Source organism: Rissa tridactyla, chromosome 5, assembly GCF_028500815.1.
Source record: "Rissa tridactyla isolate bRisTri1 chromosome 5, bRisTri1.patW.cur.20221130, whole genome shotgun sequence".
Lineage (NCBI taxonomy): Eukaryota > Metazoa > Chordata > Aves > Charadriiformes > Laridae > Rissa > Rissa tridactyla.
In genome coordinates, this window is record NC_071470.1 from 78210569 (window position 1) to 78229944 (window position 19376).

General features: G+C 42.5%; 1 protein-coding gene across 27 annotated transcripts in view; it reads right to left on the reverse strand.

Moving 5' to 3' along the window:
- The window catches only part of CAMK2D (calcium/calmodulin dependent protein kinase II delta), a 158208-nt gene that overhangs the window by 7000 nt on the left and 131832 nt on the right, over nucleotides 1-19376 (reverse strand). For 15 of the 27 annotated variants that reach the window (XM_054203078.1, XM_054203095.1, XM_054203081.1 and 12 more), the window contains 3 exons: nucleotides 17527-17575; nucleotides 1747-1822; nucleotides 725-819 (listed from right to left, as the gene is read on the reverse strand). In XM_054203078.1, the coding sequence (XP_054059053.1) occupies nucleotides 725-819; nucleotides 1747-1822; nucleotides 17527-17575 (220 nt within the window). Of the gene's footprint in view, nucleotides 1-724; nucleotides 820-1746; nucleotides 1823-12457; nucleotides 12542-17526; nucleotides 17576-19376 lie in introns of all 27 variants that reach the window. The other 12 variants (XM_054203072.1, XM_054203070.1, XM_054203069.1 and 9 more) reach the window with 1 other exon arrangement.

The following is a 19376-nucleotide window of genomic DNA, read 5'->3' on the forward strand; positions in this document are numbered from 1 at the left end:
TGCTGTGTCTAATGTCTAATGACATTGGTACTTAATACTCTCAGTTAAAATAATTCAGCTTTTAACTCACTCTTAATGACATACTTTGTTAAGTGCCGATACCTATGAAAACTAAAAAGCAGTGGTAATGTAAGGAAACGTTTTAAGGAAAAATATGAAAAAAGCCGTTTTGGAGATGGAAGAGAATTTCGGAACACGCCAATCCCATACGCTCGGACATTTCTCAGAAATTACTGGATAAAGTGCTATCTTCATTTACAATATTTTATTTCCTTTTGCGTCAAGTCTGCTCTAAAATGGTTACCAACATCACGCGATCCTCCTAAACTCTATTAAATCCACCCTACGAGTCATTTTCCTTTCTTGTGGCTGACAGGACTGTCAGCGAGAGAACACATATCGATGTTTTCATACGCGTCTGTAAATATACACACCCACCAATACAAAAAAGACAGCCGATCAGATCCTCAGCAGTACAGACCGAGTTATACATCTTGACTTTCTCCTTCCAAATACCTGAAACTTTCCTCCGCTACCCGAGACGCCCTATGACGCGTGAATTGAGCGCCGCAGAAAAACACATCCAGCAGATCTCTGAAAAAAAATAATACTCCCTTCCCCTACCCAAATCAATTAACTCCCAAATGAAAACGCTAATTAGACCGGAGAAACACAATCACAAGGAACAGATGAAGATTCACAGAGACCGAAAAGGAATGTTTACCATTTTCGAAGTAAAACCGGTGAAAGTCCATGCCTTCTACTAGATTACCCAAAGCTTCAGGTTCAAAAGATGTAAGGCCTGGATCACAGATTTTTCTGTGGAAAAAGAGGGAATTCTTTAATAAACACATGCAGTTATCTAATACAGCTTTGGAGAGATTACTTTTTAAATGTTTCCTTTATTCCTATCGGATGTGTTACTCACCTGTGCCACCAAAGAACAGAACTTAAATGGGGAGAAGTAATGGAGGTCCGGTTTCACTTAAATTAATAAATTTGGCGGCCTGCTCTAAGTGGACTGGATTTCATGTAAATCATCTTTTGACCAAAAAGAAGACCGCCAAAAAAGGCCCCACAAGTCAATGGTATTACAAGTAGGAACTTCTACTTTTGACTCTGAAAATTGCTTCTGTGCTGCAACAGGTTAGAACCCACCCCGAGAAACATGGGAGACCAAAAGAAATGCTGAGAAGGGCTTTCCTCTACTTTTTAATTTTTTTTTTTTTTTTTTTTTTGAGGTAGGAAAAGAAGCAGTGACGGAACTGTAGCTTAGCGGAGAAAAGCAGAGAGAGAAATCGGTCCGTTTTTCCCCAGCACAGCGCTCAGTAGAGGCTGGTGGAACCTAAATTCCACGAGGTCTTTCACCCATCTCTGCATACAATAAAAAAAATTGGTTAAAACAGGCTTCTGCTGCGTTTTCTGGATTCTAAATCACAAACGTGACTTTACTGTCGTACGCCAAGATAGATCACTGCATGTTTTTGCGTCGGGATTACGATCCCGTCTCGGCAGAGCGGCGCATTGGATTTACACGAGCAGCTCCTCTGAAATCGGCAACCAGGCTCGTGTAAAGCCGGGGCAAAGCAGCAACGAACACGTCTGGTGCTTCTTGGGGGCATCTGAGAATGAATATCAGCCACACAAAAATACAAACATGTGCAGTCCTATATAAATAGGCATATTTACATACACAAGGTCAAATACATCAACTCTCCTCACTCCCTCCGAAATGCAAAAACTTACGTGTAAGCTTCAAAGTCCCCATTGTTGATAGCTTCAATCAACTGCTCGGTAACCTTGATAATCTCCTGCTTACGAGCTAGAGAGAGATACAAACAAGAGCTTTAAGATGGACGGCAAAGCAGAAGGCGACAGCTGAAGGCTGTCATAAGGCACAGCCGTAACAAAAGCACAACGGCCACTTCTCTTCCTTCCCTATGACCAAAGGACAGGACGTTATTTTGCTGCTTTACACTCTTTTGGTTCCTTTATTCGCGAGGAAATTAAACACAGGACAAGACCAATCCACTTTCCTACCACACTTCTAATCGTCTTTCCTTCACTCAAGGATCTGCTGTTTAAAAAGCAAAATAAAACCAATCCCAAAGCCCAGCTCTTAACTTCAAATTAAAGGAAACTGATCATTGTTTTCCAAGCGATGCTCTAACGTTTCCCATACACACGGGGCCTTTGCCTTTTAAGCGTCTAATGCCAATTTTCAGGAATCTTTGTAACACTTGGGGTTGGCTTTGGCCAAATGTTAACGTTTAACTAGCGAGGAATTTAGCCCTAAGCCTATCATCAACATCGCCTGGCGCAAAGCTCGCGGATTGCATCTAACGCACACGCGTCCACGTGGGTCTAATCACAGCACCGTCTTTCAGCTCCGACTTCTGTGCTTGTGCCTATCCTTTGCTTATAAGATGCGTATTTACAATAAATCTCAATTAGATCCTTCGGCAAAATAACGGGACATCTACTGCTAATCGTAAATGCTAAACAGTAACAGAAGAATAACACAACCGAACCAAGCAGAATATGTATTTCTACTAATATTCAAACTCAAGTCACGACTGCATATGCCTTGAAGGCAAAAGTACATGAAACAGTTTCTCCTTTATCTATCAGTCAAGAAATACGCTCACAGTTCAGTATTTGTTAGTGTTGATAGGAGTTACACTAAAATAGTGCTGAACAAACAAATTCCTGCACAGCGGTACGGTTACCAACACCAGTCACTCCAGGAGGGCAAGGTCTGAGAGATTTTATCAAGTCTTCTCCACGACTTTATCAGGAAAATCTGACGTTCCTTTGAAAACTGACTTCTACTTTTAAAACCTTGCTTTTCGAGGAACACGGGTCTACTTTTTCGCACTGTATATTCACCGTTTGGTCAAGTCTCACCGTATACCGATGAAGTTCAACCAGAGTGGCACTGCTCTCAAAGACAGAGTTTTGCGAGTTGAACGCTAAACGGCTAAGGGAAACCCAAAAAAGATTTTACCGGTATGTTTGCAAGCGTTTAACTTACGCTCAACTCCTTCTGAAACCCCAGAAAATCAATCTGGAAGACTAAGCTTGGAATAAAACGAAATGCAAGCCACCAGGCTGTAGTAGCTGTCTTGTGCAAGCAAATAGTTGTAATTATCCTGCACCCTCCTACACGCGGACTAGATAATTAACACACACACACACACACAAATATACTTGGAATGTTAAAAGCAAAGTACTGAGAGAGCTCACATTCTTCTGCAAAAAGAAAACGTTGGGGAGCTTAGGCAGAATGGAAGTCTCCAATGCTGTACCGGAAGAACTGGCATCGTGGTGGTAAAGAACCTTTTCATGTCTTTTATGCTCCACCATCTCTCTTAGTAAGCGCCCACCTCATATATTCAGATAAAAAGCACCAAAAAGAAACCAGCAAGGAAAGCAGGGATGGAGAAAAAAGTGGATATAAAGGTCTAGCATGGCTATTTGTGAGTAGCTCTTGACTACTAGATGGCATGACGGGTAAGAATGTTTCAAGTATGAATTGCCTTATTTTTCACAATTTTTTCACAAAACAGCAAAAAATTTTAATGAAGAGCTGTTTTGACTGCAGATCAGCAATGGCTCCATTGTCATATGTTTAAACAACACAGACCAAACTGTGGACACGGTATGGCGTTGTCAGCACAAGCCAAGTGGTGGGACGGCTGAGCCAGAAACAACGGTGCAGTGTTAGAAAAAGGCTGAAAAAAAAGAAATCCAGAATACGTCGGCTTCACGCACTGAGGAAATCACAAGTTCTGCACGCGGCTTCTCACATACATACAACTAAATTAAAGGTTTTGATTAAATAACCCGGTAACACACTGCAATCAGAGACTAGGAAATTATTAAATCAGACAGTGGAAAATGAGGTAAGAATCTCTGACGAGCTGCTACATAATCATGAGTTGGCGTTATTAGATAACAACGTAAGCAACGAAAACGTCTACTAAGGTACTGCAGCTCCCACGTGCGAGAGAGAGAAAACCACAGGGACACGTGATTTTACTTTCACTGGGCTAGAGGCGATTGGCAATAGTCCCTTTTTCGCCAATGTCAGTCATTTCTTTTCCGAGTGTTACCATGAGAAGCCCACAGTTAACTTACACGTTATACGTACTCCGAGACAGCAAACACCAGTGAATATCTGAATATATTCTGTTACGCAACACTCCGCGATCAAAGCCCAGAGGCTTATGAAGGTGTTTTTATTTTGTTTTAAATGAACGCTGGGCAACAGCTCAATTTAGTTGGACGGTGACCTGGCTCGCTGGCATCTGTTCCTGCCTTCAATAGTCTGAGTTAAAGGAATGCCAACGACAGTTTCTCCCTACGAATCTTTGAGATTTTGAGACTTGATTTCAAGATGAATGAGAACGGCAATTTTTGCTAACAAACATTTAACAACCATTTTGATGGACCCAATCAAAATGTTGCGCTTCAGTCGTACCTTTGATGTCGTACTACATTACAAGATATAATTCAACATCAACCCCAGAAGGGTGAGATTGCGCCGTATTGCCCAAATTGCTCTTTTTCCTGTTTTTTTTTTTTTTTTCTTCCAAAATGAAATTGCAGTGGAACGTATGTTTTCATGAAGCTTTCTGCTAGGAACCAGGTTCCAGCAAAGTTTCTCTGGGCAGTGCTAACACCCAGTAGAGCCCTGTCTGCCGACCTTCCTGTGGAATAGAAACCGCATCCATCAGGAAGCTCCGCAGGCCAGCAGAGGAAGTGAAGGAGATGAAGGCGCTATCACTGGCTCAAATCCATCACCAACTCCAGCACTCACATCAGTTCTTCAAGTCCATGTGGAAAGACTTCCCGGTTCACGATGCGGACCGTCAGGAAGAGAGAGATGTTGCCAAATCATCTGTCTACCAACTCATTTCTCAGTTCTTCTACGAAATTACAGGGACCACATGAAACCGTACCTGAAAGCAACTACGCTGCTCTTCCCTTGCAGCAACACACAAATAACGACACACATATCAGAAAATTAGATTTTTTCCGCTTTAGCAATCCGATATGCAATCTCACTGGCAGAAAGGGACTAAGAGCCAAAGGCAGAGGTGGAGCATAATTTAGAAATTATTTATCCTGGGTGCAAAACCCCCCGCCTTGGTCTCAGCCTTTTTTATTCATTTGAGAGCAAGAGTGAACATTACAAGAGAAATATGGTCAAGAACAAGGCAGTATGAAAGACTCAGTAACATCAGAGATGGAAGAACAATTAAAAATCTCAGTAGCCACTGTGATTTTACACAGATCTCCTGCTAATTGATTTTTGGGGATCTTGGCATTTTATACTTTCTGTGTAGGTATGCGTGTGGGTGCAGGATGACCGAGTACAAATACAGACCAAAAGTATTTTGGACGATAAATACATGCTCCAGGAAGCAGAGCTTTAGCCTGGGAGGAAGGAAGAGAAGGGAGACAGGGAAGAACTGGAATACAAGAAGCAGAGAATTGGAAGGAAAATGCAGCCATGACTCGGTGGCCGCGTGAATCAAGTCAAATACTCGCCCTTTTCCTTAGCGCAAAGGAAGAAATAGGGAGGGCACTGAAGATGAACCCATATTGGTAGGAACGAGGTCCTGCTTATTGCAGACAGCATCTGCCCGAAATAATTGGCACTTATTAAAGTGGTAAAAAAATGAGCAAATTTTCATCATAAAGTTGAGGGACTCCACGTTAACGTACGCTCTTCCAAATCTCCAATACCTTTTTCCATCAAAATACACATTACAAACTACACAAGGACAGCAAGCGAACACAGGAGGCATTAGGGAAGAGGCATCTGGCCCGTTCCCATCTGCCGGCCAACTGTCACTTACAATCACCATTTTAATTTGATTTTTTTTTTTTTCTTTTTGATCCAATCGTAAACTTTGCTTGTATTGAATTCTAGGAGAATTATGTGCTGAGCCCATCGGACTGAACCAAAATGTTCTTTGGCATTACGAGCGACGTGTATTATGGCTGTCTTACTCTCTCCCTTCAAAATATCACCACGTGTTCAGAGTGCAAGGACCATATCTAATCTTACGGCACGTAAGAGTTTGTCTGATAAATAACAAAAACAGGATACAGGAGAAAAACTCAAAAATTGCAATGGGATTCTGATAAAACTGGTTCAGCTACTTTTTTTAAGGGGTGAGATAAGAGCCCATTGAAAAACTGAAGCCAGACCCATCTACACCGTCTTAAGAGTACGGCATAAAATTTGTTCGTCTCTGTAAACAAGGGATTACTCAGCAAAAATACGTTTGGTGTTTTTAAAAGAACTGATGTGTGAGGGAGGAATATTGTTAAACAAAGTCAAAGGTGCCGAGCCATTTTCTTGAAAAACTAATGATGAAAAAGGACTGCAGGTAGCGTAGCAGAAAGCTACCATAAAATGGCAAACCCGTGTGGCAAAGATGGTAGCTTTTACATTTTTTCCTCAGAATACGGGTGAAGTAAAACCATTAAAGACAAGACCATGGACCTACTCTCTAAATATAACCTTCAGCCCCGTAAGGACAGTGAGTTAAGGTAAGAAGGTATCAGCAGTTCAAAAAAAATACGACCCCTGCTTTGGCGAATGAGCAGGTATATGGCTAATACAAAAGGCAGTTCGAGCAAAAAAATATGATGAAGAAGAGCTATAAAAAAGACCAAATAAGAAGAAAAGAACAAACCCGGAACATTTCCTAACACTGGCAAAAATTATTTCCGCAGCACTGCAGTAGCGCATATCTTAACTTGAAACGAGTTACTAACCTCTAGCTGTATTTCACTACCTTTTTTCCCCGCTCAGCTATACAGGGTGGGGGTAATCTTTTAGAATTAAAGAACACCTTTAACGCTAGTATCTGAAGAACACAAAATAAGTAAGAACGCCATTTACTCAAAAAGGCACCTAAGACTATAAATGCCTTAAAACGTACAAGGTGCAGTCTCACGGCTAGTGAAATCGACTATCACAGGAAAAGAAGAAAGTACAAAACAACAGCAAAGCTTGTTTTTCCAGGAGGGAACTATGGGGCCTTTCTTCCCTCCTGCAGCCCCAGGCAACATCTGCTAACTCAATCTACAAGAATGACACAGAAATGATGGCTGTTTTGGTATTTTAACTGCTGAGAGATGGGGCGGAATCAAAACGAGCGGCAGATAACGTGAAAATGAAGTCTTCGGAAATACAGGCGCCAGAAACTTCACGTTTTGTGGCACGCAGAAAGAGAATCCTTGGTAATTGACTGACCACCGTATTTCCCACTCACTTTCCCCCAATCGACATCAGTATTTTTCTTCTGAAAATAATAAAACACCTTAGGCTTCACTCGCGTATTGCGAGTATCTTTCTACTGTTATCAACGCTCTAGATGATCGACCGTCTAACTACTGTGTTGGAATGGTTAGTAATTACCCCCACTGATCTTGCAGAGGTAGGAATACACTTTTTTTATTGGTCTTTGACACGTTTCTTCTAACACAAAACAACCCTAGGAACAGTCATCACAGTAGCCAAGGATAAACCCAATATTTTTGGTCTTTCAGAAAACAGCTTATCAAGTAAGCGCGGTGCAGGCTGCACTTGCAACTCGAAGATGATTAAAATGATTCTGCCTCTTACTTTGCTCCCATGTTGTTTCTCCGGGGAAAAAAACCAAAAACCCTGAAAACTTTTCAACTCGGTACTCTTAACTCCATTTCTTGGTACACATCAGACTGGATTAATCTCACAACATTTTGGCCATGTATGAGTACAGACAAGTGAGTTTGTTCTCTCAGCTCCCCTCCCTTACAGTCAATGGAGAGAAATAAGCACTTTCAGGGCACGATTCGTCATATCCTAAAATAGATATTTAAGACAAGCGTGACTCATCTGACCTATTTGCGTTGACTGAAGGGAGTCTAGACAACTAGCTCAAATACAGATATCTACATTGTGGAGGATGTCTGAATCTGGGGAGACAAATCCTGCCCATTGTGCTATCATTTTAAAACAGTCCAGTCCTTATCAAGGTGACACCGGGCAGCTAAAATTGAGTGGAACGGTCTGGGGGGACCTCGCTTCGTTTCTAACCTGAACATCGTCCCAGCAAACGGCAATTAGATGGAAAGCACACAGCCACTAATGCCATTTCTATACTCTGAAAACAACCAAAGTTTGAAAATGAAGAGGAAGAGACTAGAAATTTTATCCCGTGCTGTATAACGAACTCTGGCAATGTGGATGTACCAGTCATTCAACCTTACCACCTGGGCTGCTACCCTACAAAGCAGAGGAATACAGCAAACATCACAAAACCTTTTTCAAAACCATACTCTTCACGCCAAGATTTGAAAAATTCTCTGTCGATAGCGTCTCTTACAATTTATTCCACGAGTATTCCAAGAAAGTAATTTCTGTGAAGAGAATAAAAGGTGGTGGTGCACGAATAAACGGCTGATTGAATCTCAGATCTACGTCAAAAAATACCGAGACCCTCAGGTGACAAGGCATGAGCCAGGGGACTTCCAGAAGTCCCTCAGAATTTAGCGTACGTTAAGATCAGAGCTTCTCTCTCACCCCACCGCTTAAACTTTGATGTGACCTAAGACATCTGAGTTGTCACCTTACATGTAACGCCTCTCTCCTGGCGCCTGCCGATCCCGAAGATTCCCTCTGATTCAGCAAATTATGATACAGGCGGACAGTTTGCAGGTATTTTTTTAGGCCATCGACTGTCTTTCACCTGTCTGAAAACCTGTCAGCCTACAGGTTAAACGTAATTCATTAGATATGTAGACAAACGTCTCTGAAAAATTATCCCAGGGCTTTTCCACCCTATACTGACAAAACCGATCAAACAAAGTGAATGCATCTCCTTTTTAAACCTTTAGCATAACGTGATGTTAAGCAACTTGTCACGTGCCCTACATAGTTTCTTTTTAGTTCTATGAAATTGATTATTTCTAAAGATGCTCTCTCCTTGGAGCTACCATACAATTACACTAATATTTATACCGTGTGGCAAATGTTTATTTTTTAATGACAAATCGCCTAGAGATGCAGAACAAAGCTGCGTCATGGTCACCGCGCTTACAAGATACTGCACTAAGGTTTCTCAACATCTTACATTAATCATGGAATCTGGCTGCCGTCTCCAGAAATGATGCTTAAAGTCTGGATAACCGAGACATTAACAAGCTTTGCCGCTGTGCACATTTTTAATTTAAACTGAGCTCCTACCTAATCACTCCACCAGTTCAGAGAAAGCTTCTTGTTGTCCACTAGTGCTTTACAATGGAAAAATCAATAATAACCTTAAATTCTACATCTCCTTCCTTTTAAATAAGCTTTAACAAGCAATGAGATGACTTGAGATAATGATAATGATAATAATCCTCCTCCTCCCCAAACAATAATTCCAAGACATGTGGCATTTGCCTATTTCACTCATAGGAAAACTGCGTTACCTTTAAAAATATATTCCTCGATACCTCAAGCACAGGAATGGAGATGTTTTACTCTCCGGACTTAAAACTTTAACTATATGGTAATCCTTCCTCAACACGCCACGTTTGCATCATCCTTTTCCCCGTGTCTGTGACGGCAGATTAAAACCTATCAAGTTTACCAGCTAAGAAATCAGTATTTTTCTTGTTTATAACGTATACCGACAATTGTAATAATTGCTACTTAACAACAAACAGAGAGTGAATTCAGTTTCACACTCCACGGAGCTAACACCACAGACCATTTCAGTTGCCACCTTACCGCTGTGCTGTCAGGTACCGGGTTTTCATCCGGCTCATCGCTGCAGCCCAGCTCATTTCCCAGATGCTTTGGACGTAAGGAAACTGCACGTGCCTCTGACCACCACCTCCCGTCCTCAACTTTGTAGCCTGACTTCACGGTATAGTTTTTTTTCTTTTTTGTTCCTTCTACATTCTCAAATCTGCTCTTCGAAAACACTGATTTGAGCTCTCCCCGTGATGTAATTTAAAAATCAGAATCACTGTATCACCGTCTCCAGCAAGCCCTCTGACTCCCAGGTAGTTTACCAAAAACAGTCTCGGCCGTACTAGCTTTCACCGATTTTTTTAATATCGCTCGCTGCTACTGAAAATGACTCATCCCTATAGCTGTTCGTAGCAATTATCTTCTTTCCAGCGAAGGTAAGCCTGCCAAATGTACACAACTCCGGTAGCTTCTCTATAGTAATACTGCAGAGATATCGGCGTTCTGAATCAGATCGTTAGAGCCACGCCAACAAAACTCCGCTTCCAAACCAGGCTAGCACAAGCACATCTCCCGTTAGCCACACCGGCAGGTTATAATAATAGCCTATCATATTCCTAATGTCTGCTCTCAGCACCGAAATTCTTTTTACTCGTACTTGAATTAATCCTATTTCTTGGTAAACAATAACTACTTTTGGTTCTCTGAATTTTCTCAGGCCAGGGGGCTGCTGATCCCTATTAAACGTGCAGCTACAGGAAACACAGCGTTATCGCAGCCATTTCTAAAACTGTATTATACCAGAAACACGCATTTTTCAAACTAAGTTGAGGACAGGTGAGGTTACGGGGACTTTGCAGTTTCTTTGGTCGCTAAACTTAGTTATTTAACGGAATTAAATATTCCCTCTTACTGGGATGAATATTCAAATGCTGGGTTAACTTCTGCTGTTTTGCCTACTAGTTTTTTTGGCAAATTCTAACTTTCTAATCTGTAAATCATCTAAGCAAACCCGAGTCGGTAGGCTAACTACCAGGTGTAGTAGTACCACCATGTCCCCACCAAGGAGCTTCCCCGGAATAATTTCACCTAAAACTCTTCCTGCCTCACAGTAGGTGGTTGCTTAATTTGATGGTTGTTGCATTCCTCAAACGGAATTCTACCTGCGCTATTTAATAGGATTTTTGAGAAGTTTCTTGTGTGGAACAAAGTGGCGAAGAAGCGTGCTTGTTTCTGAAGTCACAGAACGAGCAGAATAAATATGAGGTTGTTCACGTTCTTAAAATGTCACGGTATATACGTACCATGCCATTTCCGCACCACGCTCTTTCAGGGTAACTAAAATAATCTACTTTTTCAAGGACGGCGGTATTACCTGAGGTGCCTCTGTTCCTCAACTTGGTAAGAAAAATTAGTAATGAACGCTTATGTTTAACCATTAACAGTGGTCTTGGCACTATTAACTACCCAATGAAGCAGGAAATGTGAGACTGCTCGCATTCGGATCTGAAAACGTTGGGTACGTGATAAGATTTTTCTGGGGACGTATACCTTACGGCACGTGTTCCTGATGTGTTAGCTTTGAATGTTATACAGGTCCATGCCTTTCCTATTAATTCCTCTCTTCTCTAAGGTTCTGTATGGATCGCGCTGTCGGTATTTGTAGTTCTAGTTTGATATGTAGTCATCTATATATCGACACAGACGACCCAGCTTCTCCCTTGGAATGAAGCTGCTCTTTCAACATTACCTGTCAACAGCCGTGACCGGAGACAGCCCACCACCTCGGGTACCGATTCCCCTCTCACCTGCATTAATTGCACCTACCAAAAATTCCGCTCGAATTTAACATAAGGTTCAGGCCAATTACGCTCAGCCTGTCTTTCCAAGGGCCCGTCTGGATCTCGCCTTGACCGCTGCAAATGCCCCTTCTTAGGACCAGCGCGACTGCCCTAACACACACGGGATGCAGTACCAGCATCCCGCAAGCGGAACCTACATTCCTGGGAAGTCATTCCCCGTTCCAACTCACAAGGTCCCTCCAAAGAATTTCTGAAGAATTTCTGAGTTAATTTAGAAACAAGAAATGCATCTACCCAGGCCTTTTATGTTCTACCAGTACGCAAGCTAGTAACACAATGCCTTTTTCCTCTCATATTTGAACTGCTCAAACGGAGTCTCCTCACCCTAACGATTTCCTTTGCAGTTAATTGGTGACCAGTCATCACAGGTCTCCTCCTAAGCAAAGCATGAAACTTTTCAGTTGTCACGAATCACTGCGGCAAGCTGACAGCTGTCACAGCAGCGTTGGGGTTGGTTTATCAATGGTGATGCTGAAGGAAGTGCCTTCATGGCATACACAAACGTAACAGGTAATTAATTAATCTGGAGACCCTATCCAGGATCCGAGCCAGAGGGGAGAGGGAAATTTATCTCTAAGTTGAAAACTGCTGTGAAGATTACCTCTGCACGACACAACTTTCTGAAAGACAAATTTATAGAGCTGATGATAGTATTTTTACAATTAAAAAAGCCTGGCCAAGAAATAAATATCTAAAAAAATACAGTCCGTACTTTTGTAAACCCTAAGGAAAGGTCATTCCTAGATCAGACAGATCACAGAATCGACCTTTCTTGTGCTACTGTCAGGTGATGGGGAGGGAAGAGGAGGAGAGGCAAAAGAGATCATCTGGGGAGATGAGTCTCTCAACTTACACAGCACAGAGGAAGGAGTGGAGTGGGAGAGCTCAGACTCAAGCGAATGACTCTCAGAGTTTGCGCTTTTCGTGGACTTGCCCGCTGAATTGATGGAAAGAAACACAACATATGAACAAACAAAGATGACGAGGTAGAGGGTGACCAGACTCCTCAGCAGGCACTGGCAGCAGGAGCGGCCGCTGGGGCACGGCAAGGGTGGTGACCACCGGGATGAAGAAGCAATGGAAGAGGAGGAGTGATGGTGGGTGGAACACAGCCTCTCCGTGTCACCCTCCTTTGTGAGAGCTGTATGAGGGTCAAGTAGATGTGAAGGGGGGGGGGGGGGGGGGGGAAGAAAAAAAAAAAAAAAAAAAGGAGAAGGCCAAAAGAAAAATAACGATAATTTAATCACAAGCAACAAGAACTTATAAAATCTTTTGAGCAGACAAACAATGTTAATGATGTGCTTTTGGGAGGCAGCGTGGGTGCCAAAGAACAGTTGTAAAGGTCGTAGCCGTAACTGCCTCTGTTCAGATGCCAGCGCAGATTTATCCCTCTCTCCAGTAATGAGATATACAGGGTTTTGAAAGAGCTTTTAAAAAAAATGTTCTTAGAAATTTGAAGTTTTTTCGTCAGGCAAGTATGTTCCAAACGGATTTGTTTAAATTGGCTTCTTTCTACTGTTAACTGAAATAAAAACAACAGGTATAAAAGGAAATAAGTTAGCAAAATACAGGAAAATTCCTGCCTCCTGAAGGGTTAGTGTTTCGAAGCGACGTACCTTCGAGATGTAGTGAGTAGCACAGATTAGCCAGAGTTTATCTAATCTCTAAGTGCCTTACAAGGCAGCAAGGGAATCGTCATTCTTACTAGTGCTTTTCATCAATTCATTTCTGGGGGCAATAAAATACCAGGCGAAATCTACATTTCCTGACCATGACAAATTTATCAACTCGGCTTTATAAAAGCCCGTGTGCATTGCCGGCTAAAATAACGATGGCATTCTACGGCGTTACTGAAAAAAAGCGTCCATCTCATATCAAAGAGATGCTGCCCGAGAGTTCCCGTCTCATTACTCCAGGAAGGAGAAATCCCACGAGCAATCCCAGAAGAAGGCATTGCCTCCGGTCCAGTTTTCCGTATGTTCTTTCCGTCCGCTCCTCTCCTTGCACTTAGGAGGGATCGCTGTCATGCAGATAAGCCCTGGATCAATGGTTAGTGTCAGAAATTTATGTCAGCAAGGAACCTTCAAGTAATTTCAGACTCAAATTCTACAATTAGCTTATTCCTTGAATTATTAAAGCTCGCTATTGGTTGCCAAGCGCTGTTCCTAGTAAAAGAAATATGTTCCGGTCCTAAAAGATGTAAATTCTGGGCGATTCTGTGAAACGCATACACAAGCAAGACAAAGTTACAGACGCTAAGATTTTCAATAAATAACAACTGAAAAATAAGCCTGATTTTACTGTCTTCGAGTTAAAATACCTGCCTTCAAAAGCGAAAATAGGGTGAGATCCTGACATGAGAGGGGAATACTTCATGCATTCCCTGACAGATATGAGAACCTGTTCCTAAAGACACATTTGTGATAGCTCATCGAAGACCTTTTTTTTTCTCCTTAATTGCTACCTTTCTTAATGAATCACAACATTTGTAATACTTCGTACAGACATGCATATGTGCACGCACTCCCACAGGGCGCACAAAACCGCAACTGTGCCGGAGATATTATATCCCACGCAGCCTCACATGATCCGCACAGCTTTAAAGAGCCAAATCAATTAAAAAAATAAGGAAACCGCTTGATGCAGAGCTGAATGTTTTAAATACGTGTGGGCTGGTCGTCTGTACAAAGGAAGAAACCTTGGGCCTTTTTGTGCAACCTAGGCAGGGTGTTAGAATAACTGGAGATTGCACTCCTTGGCAAAGAAGAGTCATTCCCCGTCCCTGGAGGGGTTTCAAGGCCAGGTTGGACGGGGCTTGGAGCCACCTGGGCTGGTGGGAGGTGTCCCTACCCAGGGCAGGGGGGTGGAACTGGATGATCCTTAAGGTCCCTTCCAACCCAAACCAGTCTACAATTCTGTACTGCAATACTACAAAACATGCTATTATCACTTAGTTCCAGAGCGGCATCCCCATTTCCCTTCTCCTTCACAGGAAGGAGACAGCCTCTCCCCGGGTCGTGCTCCATGCTGTGAAGAAAAGCAAAAAGATTTTTAAGGTCCTTGGACCACCTAAGGTGGGGAGCATTCCTTCTAGATCTCAAATTTGGTGACGAGCATCATCTTGAGCATACGCCTAAGGACCCAGACAGTCAGTAATCTGAGAGAACACTCTCTTTCCTCTGAAATCCATTCCTCCCTATCCGCATCTTCTCTCCCTCTGCAGCCAGCAGCCGGCTCCTGACAAAAAACCAGCCTCCTCACTCTTCTCCTAGAAAACCTACATCCAGAAGTCCAGTTTGGTGAAAGGGGAAAACATCTTTCCTAAGTGCCTTGCTACAGCACGAAGCTTGAGCTTACAATAGCTGTCAGGGTTGCAGGACTGCCTATTCCCTGAATCATTCTAGAAATTACACCCTAGGGGTACCCTTAGCTTTAATTTATCATAAAACAATCTGAAAAGCAGCCTCCGGTGGAAAGACTGAAAGTGCGAGAGGAATACTAAAAAGCGAAAAACAAGCAAGCTTGCACGCAGTTAATGGCAGGGGGATATTTGTTTTTTAAATAAAATGAAATCCCTCTACATGGGAATAAACCGTGCCCCTGGTGCCTGGTGAACAGGGCCGCGGTACCGCCGTGTGGGCCTGATGCTGAAACAGGCTGTATCGTGGATCATCCACGATGGAAGTGCTTCAAACCGTCATTCTCAGCGGGGAGGAAGCATCCCACCTTCCCACCAGAGCAGGTGAAGAGCAACACCAGCCTGCTCTGCCGCAGCATGCTTAACAGCTTTCAGCTGCTTCTGCAGGCTCCAGAAAATACACGATGCCGTGGTCTCTCTGGAGTCATGATCTCTCCGGCGCTTCATTACGCCCTTTGCACCACTACAATGCAGCAGCGGGTCAGGAACCCACAAATCACAGAAAACTTCCCCCGCTAAACACTCTACATCTGTAAAAGCAAAGAGGGGGACACAAGCGGCATCTTGTCTCTCCGCCCTGCGGTCACCGCAGGATCCTCCTTTCTGGTTTGGGAATAAAGGACACGGTGGCCGTCCGATCGGCGCTTAACCGTGATCCTACAGAATCCTACAAAAGAACCAGGCAAAACGTCTTCATTGTTGTTTTTCTTACAACCGTATTCCCGAGACACCGTTCCGCGCGCTAAGCTTCAAGCAGAATTTTATAAAACTCCTACTGTTATAACATCACGTGATATCGTCACGCAGAGACCCTATAATTAAGTTGTTCATTTAACGAGGTTAGTTGCTAAACTACACACAGTGGTTTGAAGGAAGAAACACAAAGCGTTATGAATAAAGGTAAATTACACCGTATTTTCCTCTGCATCAGCCGCAGATACCTGTAATTGTTCTCTGAGCCATTACTCCGCATTAACTCAAACCGCTATCACTAGGTCGTTATTTAAGGTGAGCGGGTGCCGGCAGCCAAGACTTTGTTGCAGCGGAGGTGAAACGATTCGCTGGAACTTTTGAGAACAAAGGGCCAACATCAGCAACTCACGAGCGAAGCGCGGCTCCATCGGCCCTCGAAGCCACGATTCCCAGCCGCGTCGCTACTAGCAGCGGATAGAAAAATCTTCTCGCCGCCGAGGGAACGCCAACCACGTGAAAATAGGGAAAAATTACAGCAGGCTGCAGATATTAGAGGGTACAGCAGCAGAGGCGGGACGCTGGTCTCTGCCACGGGCTGGCTCTGGTCTCCCCTCCGCGCTGGAGCTATGCTGCCGTGACGTGCGTGCCCCATATATAAATATAAATCCGCATTTCCAACCGGGCGCTCCTTGGGCAGCCGCTGCCCGCAGATTGTGCTTTCATGCTTCCGCCGTAATTCATTATCCCTGGCGATACCGATATTGTTATCAAACGTACACAGAACCCATTCTACCGGCCAGAAACGAAGCGCCAGATACTTCTGATACGATTCTAATGACTTTACGGTGGAATCTCATCTGAATTGTAAAACGCTCCCGTGCTCTTCAGAGGCCAACGATGCTCTTTAAGTGGATTCGAGTCCGTATTTTAGGGCCCACCTCTGCTAATACACGCTTTTAACGGTGACTTTGGCCTTCTAACACCTCCAACAGAAAGCAAACCCCACGTTACAATAATTCGCTACAAATTCTCTTTTCCATTTCCACATTTTATCTTTACTATCACCTCTGGCCTGCGCTTCACCTGTACGTATAACATTGTTCTTTGAGGCCGAAAAACCACCTTTTCTGTGAATCAGAGATACACAAACCTAATACTCTTTTTTTTAAAAAAAAAAACCCCTTTGTTTTAAGACAGAACGTTATTAGAGTAAGCGTGAGGAACATCACAGTGTAACATTTAGGGGGGAAAAATGGAAACAAACCCCATATTTGTGAAGTTACAGAACTAATTTTATAAAAAAAAATTACTGATTTTAGTTTTTTGAAGAGTAAAAGAAGATTAAAATAAGTGTATGGACAGAACAAAAGAGAAACATGAAAAAACACTGGCATCTGAACAGAATAAAAATTAAAACGGTGTCATCCAAAACCAAAAAAGAGCAAACCCAAAACACAACTGCATGCTAAAAGTACATAAATTAAGTAGGCGTTACAAAGCACTGACTTAACGCATTTTTAATCTACTGCTATTATTACTGTAACTAGTACGTTAGTTAATAAGCAGTAACTTTATACTCTTCATCCCAAAACATCATGGCAAATGGTGTTGCGGGAAACGAAAAGTCAAAGGTAGGTCTAAAACACGCCAGAAGTAACACAGAAAGGCATAAAGGTGATTTCTTTTAAACAAGGAAAAATAGTATTGTCTCTTAAGATTCATTAGGAGTTTCTGTGTTTAATGACCTAACGGAATACATGCCCATAACTCCCGTTATTGCTTCTCCAAATGTTTCAAGCTTAAAATCGTACCTTTCACATCCTCGTCTTCAATGGTGGTATTGGAGCTCTCTGTCGACTCCTGTTAAGAAGTAAATAGAAGCAGAATGTATAAACCAAGCCAAGCCTTAGCTGGGTGCCTTTGCCGAGGAGAGTTAGTTACAGGTACCATGCAAAGCCTCGAAGCGGGGTGGGATGGAGCTCACAAACAAATGGTTCACACACCGATCAAGACATTTCCACCCGAAACCGATGTCGGACATTGCCACTCTCTACCGCAGGGAAACATCAATCCGTTTCCCGCTCTCTAATGCTTTTACTTCACAGGAACGTAAAGGAAACTTCTTTATTTTTTTCGTTAGCGTCCAACCGTACAAAGTCCATCTGAAATGTTATATGAATTACCTCAGCCAAGTGGGAAAGCTTGCCGTTTTAAGCTTAGTGTTTAAACCAACTGTGCAGAGTAAGTCATTCCGTTCCAACTTTTAAATACGCAGACTCCTGCATGCTCCCATTTACGTTTTTCTGCTCATAGGCCTTACGCCGTGTATATGAAAACGAAGCCTCCCAGTGATTTTGATGATATACAATCAGATTTGTCATTTTATACTGTTTTGGTGATTAAAAAAAAAGAAAATTGGGAAGGAGCTGGAGAATCGGTAAATACACCGTAACGACTTTGACAAACTAAGGTATTGGAGCGGTATTCTTCAACCAACCGGGAGGAATGACTCATCTATCAGACAGTTTACACTTAAGCCACCACACTGTTAAAAAGGCAAGGATTCTGTATCTCAGTCTTTCACAAATTACCAGAAACATGAAATATTACAGGCAAATTCAACGGGGCACTGTCAAATCTCATAGTTTTAGATCTAAAAATAAACACTGTTTAAATCTAAACGGTTTTAGAAAGCTGAAAAATTTTTAAACTTTTTTTTTTTTAACTGTATACTTTCTTGAAAAGTAGAATCAATGTAATTTTTTTTTTTTTTTTAATTCACAGCTCAATATTGAAAAGAATTAACTGGTCTATGGTTACCTGAGAGACCGAAGGTAGGACCCGTACTGCGTTTAACTCTTAAAAGGCTGTTACAATCAAACGATAAAAGGTAAATTTGACAGTGCCCTTTATTTACTGTGTCCTCACAAGGCTGAGCCAAAGGAACGTTCCAAACGGTTAATGCATTACTCAGACCTTAAAAAAACCAAAACGTATGCGCATCCATAAAGAAAACTACAGGAATTAATTCACACACAAACGAAACCAAACAAGTCACCATGCTTTTCCTCAACTGGCTGGTGTTAAGACGTCTTGCTCGACACAGATGTATCATGCTCTTATCACTTAAAATATTGAAGTACTTATGAGTAAACGAACCCCCCCACACACAAATACAAGTCGTAAACACCACGCACGAGCTCACACGGCAGATGTAGCCTGTGATATTGAAGCATCCGCTCCAGTTGCCATACTACAACGATCAGTCTTTCAGACAAAATTTAGGAGCAACCCTCCGCATTAAGTGGTTTGTTTGTCTGCTGTGACCTTTCGGGACATCGAGTATCTTTAATTGCTACGATTATGCGATAAAGGCAAGTAGATGTAGTCATGCCAATATTTTATCTGGGTTTTCTGGTCTTTAGTGGGCTCGAGCGATAAAGATTAGACTGGTGCTCAAACACAGGCTGTTTGTTGCCTCTGAGTTTTAAACTCGGGGAGCTGAGAAGGTAGTAACGTGAAAATAAAAGCTCTACGTTCGACAGATGCAAGGGACGTAAAGGAAAGGGATATACAAGCACAACACACACCATCGGCACTTTCATGCTCGAGAAACGTCTGCATGCATGATTTTTTCACTCAGAGTCAATCCTTCTCATAT